Source organism: Erinaceus europaeus, chromosome 12 (assembly GCF_950295315.1).
Source record: "Erinaceus europaeus chromosome 12, mEriEur2.1, whole genome shotgun sequence".
Taxonomy (NCBI): Eukaryota; Metazoa; Chordata; class Mammalia; order Eulipotyphla; family Erinaceidae; genus Erinaceus; species Erinaceus europaeus.
This window is the reverse complement of record NC_080173.1, coordinates 70,296,328-70,304,087: the sequence shown is the minus strand read 5'-3', so window position 1 is coordinate 70,304,087 and position 7,760 is coordinate 70,296,328. Positions and strand designations below refer to the sequence as shown.

The 7,760-nt window shown below is 42.5% G+C and overlaps 1 protein-coding gene across 8 annotated transcripts in view; it reads right to left on the bottom strand.

The window, feature by feature from the left end:
• Positions 1-2,010: 2,010 nt before the first annotated feature.
• RFFL (ring finger and FYVE like domain containing E3 ubiquitin protein ligase) overlaps positions 2,011-7,760 on the bottom strand; it is a 98,972-nt gene continuing 93,222 nt past the window's right edge. For 7 of the 8 annotated variants that reach the window (XM_060203964.1, XM_060203965.1, XM_060203966.1 and 4 more), the window contains one exon: positions 2,011-5,012. In XM_060203964.1, the coding sequence (XP_060059947.1) occupies positions 4,831-5,012 (182 nt within the window). In that variant the 3' untranslated portion in view covers positions 2,011-4,830. Of the gene's footprint in view, positions 5,013-7,565; positions 7,693-7,760 lie in introns of those variants that run through there. The other variant, XM_060203967.1, reaches the window with a different exon arrangement.

Genomic DNA, 7,760 nt, shown 5'->3' with positions numbered 1-7,760 from the left:
AGATCTATCATGGGGGGGGACCGTGGGCCCTAATGTCAGAACACCCCCAGAGCCTCATGTCTGCATGCAACTACAGCTCACATTGGTCTGTGCTCATAAGGTCACCATCTGGCTATCGGCTGGCTTCCAGGTTCTGTTTTGCTGAATTCTGAGGGTCAGTTCTCTGTTGGTTCATCTTTTGTGAGTTGGACTAATTTGACTCAGCTTCTGGAATTTGAATGTCTGGACCTAAAAGATCAAGGGTCTCTACTGCTCCTCAGCCCCGCTCATTTACTAAGGTAATACTCAGCTGTCTGAATTCAGCTGGGAGACTACATGCCAGTCAACATGGAGGCTAGCTTTATCCTGACTAGCCTGGTTTTCTTCTTGCCTGTTAAAATGTGTTGGGTAGATGGGGCAAGGGGGAAAGTATAGTCCTGATTCTAGCCCAGTACATCTGTTGTTTTTAAATAGGCACCATTCAGTCTGGCTTCATTCAATACTGAGAATAAGAAACTTGTTTATTCTGTCCTCTGTACAGACAAAAAGCTCCTCCTTTGAGCACTGACCTACATAGATTTCCATCCCCCTATCCAGCCCTCAGACCTAGCAACTGGACAGGGCAGTAGAACAAGGCTCTACTCTTGGGGTTCTGCCAAAGGACACTGGCACTGCCCTCTAGTCTGGCTGACCCAACCCCACTTGCCCTTAGTGGTTGCTTACACTCAAGGTGCATCTTCACAGCCAAAGGGCCCTGCCAGCTGTGGAGAATCAATTCAGGAATGAGCTCATTCTCTTGACCTTTTCCTGTCTTGCTGGGCGTGATCTTCAATTCAGCGTTCAGATTTTGGTTTGTTTCCTTCCAGTCATTCTGATGCATCTTTTTCTTTGTTGCTAAGACTGCCATGTATATAGTTGTTTGCCCTTTCATGTATAGCCAGACACTAAATAACATCCTAACACTTTACTATCAGAATGCTAAAGACCTGCCTCTGAGGCTTCCTTCCTTCCTGTTAGTTGGTCATCTCTGGGTGCTCCATGGGTGAGCCACTCAAGGCAATAAGAACAAAGTGCTGTGGCTCATGCCCTTTGGCCCTAACTCCTTCCAGTCCTATCAGGCAAATCCATACACAGTGCTCCTAAAGTGTTTTTCTCAGGAATCCCCTACTTCCCTCATCTAATCGCCCAGTGAGGGGAATGTGTACCAGGATGGTAGCATGAGGCCAGAACCACCCAAGCCGTACACAAACTGTACCACAGCTGTATGCAAAAGCTACCGTCTCCCACTATTACCTGAAGACTAAAAAGTGGACATATTCTGGAGTCCTATCTATACTTATTTTTACCAGAACACTGCTCAGCTCTGGCTTGTAGTGGTGTGGGGGATTGAAACTTGGACCTTGGAGCCTCAGGCATGAGACTCTCTTTACATAACCATTTTACTATCTCCCCCCCTCCGCGCTATACATATATTTTTAATTTTTTTTTAAATATTAGATTTTGAATAGAGACAGAAATTGTGAGGGGAGGGTGAATAGTGCAGAAGAGAGACAGAGAACCTGCAGCCCTGCTTCACCACTCGTGAAGCTTTCCCTCTGCAGGTGGGGACCAGGGACTTGAACCCGGATCCTTGTGCACTGTAATGTGTGCACTTAACCAGGTGTGCCACTGCCTGGCCCTGCTATACATATTTTTAAGAGTGGTCTGCCAAATCATGTAAATGTCTGAACCCAACTGGTACTTTTTCCTCTTGTGGTCTTGTTCCTTCCTACCCAGTGCCCATCCTTTTCAGAATGTTTGTGGCCTCTCCCATACACTAATTGTGAGATCTTGAACAAATCATTAGTCTTCAGATTGATGTCTGTTGGACAGGGTAGCTTAACCAAGGCCATATGGTCCAAGATTTTCCAGAGATCGTGTAATTTCTCAAAACTTTATCTCTGCACATAGCCTGGAACTAGCCTGTTATTTGTCAATTCTTTTGTCAGTATTAACTGTCAGGCCTCTGGCATTTTCACACCAGATAAGACAGGCATCTATATTGAAACTTTATTACAAAATTATAAAGCAGAGCTTTGTAACAAAACAAAAAATACAAATTCAGGTTTGTTTTAACACCCTATTAAGTCTGAGAATCTTAATGTAAGCCACTTGAAGTAACACATTCACACCCAAAAGATTCCAACAAAATTTATGAAATGTATGTATATTGAGCACTAATTCCTGTACAGTTTATTTTTACTAATGAACCAGTCAGCTATCCAAGTCTTCAACAAGCCTCAACTGGAAATTAAGCAATCACAGCAAAAGTCATGGAATAACTGGATACATTTGATATATCTGTGGCAGTTATCCATGAGGGGCAGGAGGGATGACTCACGAATGAAAATCAAAGGTTTTCCACCTGGATTAGATATTGGAATGGGATCTTAGAATTCTCAATTTTTATTTGGTGTAATAATAAAGAAGATTAAAAGAAAAGATTGTTTGACACCTCTTTTCGTAAGTAGAAACTTTCACCTAAAGAGGAGACTTAACCAAATTCTCTAAAATCAGTAAGTAACAACAGTTCTAATTCTTAACTGGGGATATTTTTTAACTCATCTATGAAGGAAATTGGGAGGTTGAGGCAGTAAGGCCTCTGCAGAAAAAGCAAATTTTAAGTAGGGAGAGCCAGTTTTTTGCCCTTAAGTTGCTGCCAAGCCTTAACTGAGCTGTATTGAGAGAGTTGCTTCACAGTGAGATAGAGTAGCTGTATCCTTTGCTAGACCAGTAGGCATTGTAAACTATAGGATTTACTATCTAGCAGAAAGGCAGAAGATGATGTCTTCATGGGGAAATCCCTTGATCCCCCAAATTCCTATAATAGCTATGACCCAGAATTAAATCATCCATAATATTGAGGTAAGCAGTCAGTGACAACTACTTTATGGAATTATTTCCCCAAAGTAGGGAAATGGTTGAGGATGGAGGGAAACCATACGTAGGTCTGTACCAATAAATCGGTCCCTTAAAGGTTCCTTGCTGCCTTCCAGAGTCATGACTAGTTTTTTTGTTTTTTTCCTTTGCTGCTTGGGGTTTGCTGGGCTTTCATGCCTGCATGATTCTACTGCTTCTAGTGGACTCTTTGTTGTTTAAAAGATAGAGGGTGAGAGACACTGCAGCAATCCTCTACCATTCGTGAAGCTTCCCCTTTGCATGGTGTTCACATGTGGTGACTGGGGGCTCAAACCCAGGTCTTTGTGCATGGTAAAGTGTGTGCTCTACTGGGTGAGCCACCTCCCAGCCCCTGATTCTAGTCTGAGAGATCTTGGCTACAGAGAAAAGAGTCAGGTGTCTTCTAAGGACCTCAGTGTTGGCGGTTTGCATAGATCACCTACTGGATAGTGACAGCAGACAGCTCTTTTGACAGCAAGTGTGTACTTGGTTAAAATTCTTTAGCAAAGATCTTAAGACAGCTTGTGAATATCACCTTCACATTACATGGTCTTTTAGTCTTTTATTTTTCCTCCCCTCCAGAGCGAGGGCCATGTCATTACGGCTGGGCCAAATTTTTCATTCAGAGGGAGGGAGAACTAGGACAGCAACAGGTTTCTCATGGTGCCATGACCCTCTTGTGCTGGGGCTCCAGCATGACTACATGCATGGCAAAGGCAGACACCTTACCTAGAAAGCTATCTCTTCCCTCTCCCCTGAATGTAGTTGTTAAAGGGCCTAAAGAGTGCTGCTTTCTCAACAGACTCGGGGCTTAAGACTTCAAGTTGTCTGCTCAAGACTAAGCTGAGCCATTTCCAGTTTCTTCTAATGCCTGTTAGGTGCTCTGTCTCACATGTTTGGTCTATGACTTTGTGAGACATTTGGCTGCAGATGACCAAGTCTCTGTCTAATTAAAACTTTAATGAGATTACATTGAAGACCTACATGGGGAAGGATAGGTTTTTATTCTCAAGAAAAGTGGTTTAAGACTACTTCCTGTTGGAGCGATGTCAAAGATAAACAGAAAGCCACTTCTTTTATCCAATATTTTCCCTTTAAGATTAAAGATGGTGCAAGGCCCCAAAAGCAGCAGCAGCAGCAACAGAAAATCATCAAAATGCACCATCTCACAGAAGGACAAGGATTTCCCACAGCCAGATGCTTGTTGGTTCCCAGGGTTAGGTTAGAAAACTGGTAGCTTCAAATTGCAGCACTTAAGGAAGCAATTCTTAAATGATTTTGAAAATGTTTGAAAGCATTTGTGTCTCATTTCTCACCAGGCTGTTTACTGGTCCAAATTTGTCTTAATAAGGATCACTGTTGGTCTGGTAAGCTAACATCTTTTTGGTCTGAAGAAACATGGATTGTAGGCAATATAGCAAGGCTTTAGCAAAGCTTTAGATTAAAGCACAGAAAGCTGGAGAGGCCAGAAATCCAGATATGCTAGAGAAGAAAACCATTTCTACCAGGACTTCTGATTTGTGAAACAGAAGCAAGCAGCTTAAGAAGATCTTGGGGGTATAAGTGGAAGGTGAAACTGTCTAGCTTCTTGGGAGAAGGGAGGGAGATAACGGTTCAAGTTCCAGAAAGTTTCCACTTCATTAGTTACCATTATCACCCAAGATCATTAGAATAGGGCCTTGCCCATGCTGTCTGTACCGGTTCCCGCTGGTCTTGGGCTCTGCCAGCCAAGAAGTGCAATTCCCAGTGGCAAGACAAACCTGCCCAGAGGTGACATGCCACTTTTGCTTGCCCTTGTCTTAGGAACACCACAAATTCTGTTATCTTGCCGTTCTGCAAGCTGGCCTACCCTGAGCCCAGACACCTTGAGCTTTGTCCCTGTAAGGCACTTTAAAAGCTGGTATAAACAAGCCCTCAAGATCGGAAGACGTGCACAGCTCGGATCACATACTGCCGGCAAATAGGACACTCGTTCATGCGCTTGCCACACTTGGTACAGGTCACCATGTGTCCACACTCGAGCAAAACACAGTCAATGGGTGAGTCCATGCAGATCCTACACAGGTTCTCCTCCAGGATAGGTGGCACTGCTCCCCCTGTACATAAGTGACAGGAAAGAGGTAGAGGGAAAAGTGAGGAGATGGTTTAGGTATATAGGCTAGAGAGAACAGGTACACTGATCAACTTCCCAGCTCCCAGTCTAGACATTTCCCTCAATTATAACTATACCAAGAAAACATTCCCTCAGTAAACATTTTTAGTTGCTTGTTTAATCTACACACTATTTGGTTGGGTTATGGATTTGAAGAGTACAATATTTCTGGGTTAAATATACCCTAGAACAAGATAACTAAGCCAAAGTCCTCAACACTTAAAAGGAATAATTTTCAGACAAGTCTAATATAGTGAGTGAATAGTATTCAGGAACTCATCCTGCAAGGCAGAAGATGCAGAAAAGATAAAATGGGTTCAAGAAAGTTTAGATATAAAAGAAACTGGTGAATGACTCAGTAATTATCACAAGGCTTATCTGTAAACATGTTCTCACTTTTACATTCTCAAGCATCATGAGAGCTCCCTGGATTCTTCTAGGAGACTTTGGTGAAAGGATCTAGAAGAGACTATAGTTCCCTCTGCTGTGCTACTCCTACAGAACTTGATTTACATCCTACTCATCTTCCCCACTAGACTATGAGCTTCATAATTAAATAGATCTAATCAGTTTCTGTGATTATATACTTAGCAGCTAATACTCTGAGAACAGATACCTCTGCATCCCTAAAGCTCCAGTCATGTAGATGATAATCTACATGTTTGATAAATTAATGTCTCAGTGGAATGATAACAGCTCATATTTACCAAATGCTTACTAGGTACTAGGCAGAACCCTAAGAATTTTGCCTGCATTAATTTATTGCATCCTTGCAAAAGTAGATGAAGTAGGAACGCTTATTCCCGTTTTATAGATGAAACAACCGAGGTCAAAGAGCTAAGTGTGGCTTGCTCAAGGGTACATATCTATTAAGATTAAGAGTCTGGACTTAAACCTAGCCAGGGGAGCTTAGGACCTAAGCACAGAGAATCAAGACACTATTAACTACTTAGTACATAGAGAGTTCTCAATGATAGCCAACTGGCTTGTGAGTGGTGAAATGTACTAAGTCAGCATTCTTCTAGGTAAGGTGCACAAAGAGAAAAATACTCATTTGCAAAACCCAGGTATCACTTGTGTGTCTTCAATGGTAGCCTGAAGCAAACTGCTAAGTAAGAGTATTGGACTTCTACCAGTCACCACTGATAATCCTGAGGGCAACTCTTATTCTCTATTGCTTCTATACTTTTTCCTCCTGGATTATTTAAAAAGTCAAGAAATACTTGGTCTATGAAAAGTAATGAAAATCAGGGGGCCAGGTGGTGGCACACCTTGTTAAGCGCACACATGGAGAAGCAGGGCTGCAGGTGTCTCTGTCTCTTCCCCTATCTCCTGCCCTCTATCCAATAATAAATAGAAATATTTTTTTAAAGTATGTAAACTGGGAACCGGGCAGTAGCACAGCGGGTTAAGTACATGTGGCGCAAAGCGCAAGGACTGGCATAAAGATCCCAGTTCAAGTCCCCAGCTCCCCACCTGCAGGGGAGTCACTTCACAAGCGGCAAAACATGTCTGCAGGTGTCTATCTTTCTCTCCCCGTCTTCCTCTCCTCTCTCCATTTCTCTCTGTCCTATCCAACAACAATGACATAAATAACAACAATAACTACAACAATAAAACAACAAGGACAATGAAAGGGAATAAATAAATATAAAAAATATGTAAATCATTATATTTTATGAGGACCTGCCAGGTGCAGCAAGGAAGGTTTGAAAACTAAACCTAAGGTGAGCTGGAGCAATTTGTTAAATTTCAATTACTATTACTCTTCTCGGGGATAAGAAACTCATTAGCTCAGTACCCAGCATTCTCCCAAAGAATCAGTAAAAGGAAAGTGGACGCCAAGTGATGAACCTGAGCCTGGAATCAAGTGAGACGGTGGGTACACCAGTGGTTTTAGAAAACCAGCTCTTGAGAATTTATCAACTAGAAGACTGCTCCATTGAGGGACCTTGTGAAAAGTTCCCTAAGAATGTTCTCTGTTGGAGAGGAGTGCACAATATAGCCTTAAAGTTTTCAAAAAGGTAAAGCATTATTTAGTGTGTGTGTGGGGGGGAGGGAGTTACACCACATGGAGGTTTAATGTTGGTTGCTAACACATAGATGGGCATGTGGCAGCTGAGGTAGGATAAGCATCTTGTACTTAAAGACAACCAGATGTAACACCAATCTGTCCACAATGCCACTCAACTGTTAGCCTAGACTATATGAACAAGGGTCTCTGGAATTATCGTCCCTTCTTTTTAACTACTACCAGAAGCTTTTTGATATCCCCAGTGAGTTCCTTGGAGGTGCACACTAAGACCCTCCCCACCCAGAAGAGAAGTGGATGAAAGGAGTATCTTGGCACATGGTGCATGAAAAATGGACTTAATACAGGCCATCACTCACTTTGTTCATTATTTTTATAAATGCTGACATCGTATGCACATCAGTCTGTCCCCTGTCATTCACATCATATGCACATCAGTCTGTCCCCTGTCATTCGTATGCACGTCAGCCTGTCCTCTGCCATTTTTCTTCCTCTATAAGCAGAAGAGGATACTTTCTAAAGATGCTGAGAAGTACTGGTTCTCAGTGAATGTCCACCACAACTCTCTCTAGATACTCACCTGTTCACAAGTCTTGAACAGGAATAAGGGTGGAAGAAGAGAAAAGGTATAGAGTTAAGAGCCTATGTCTACATGCCAAT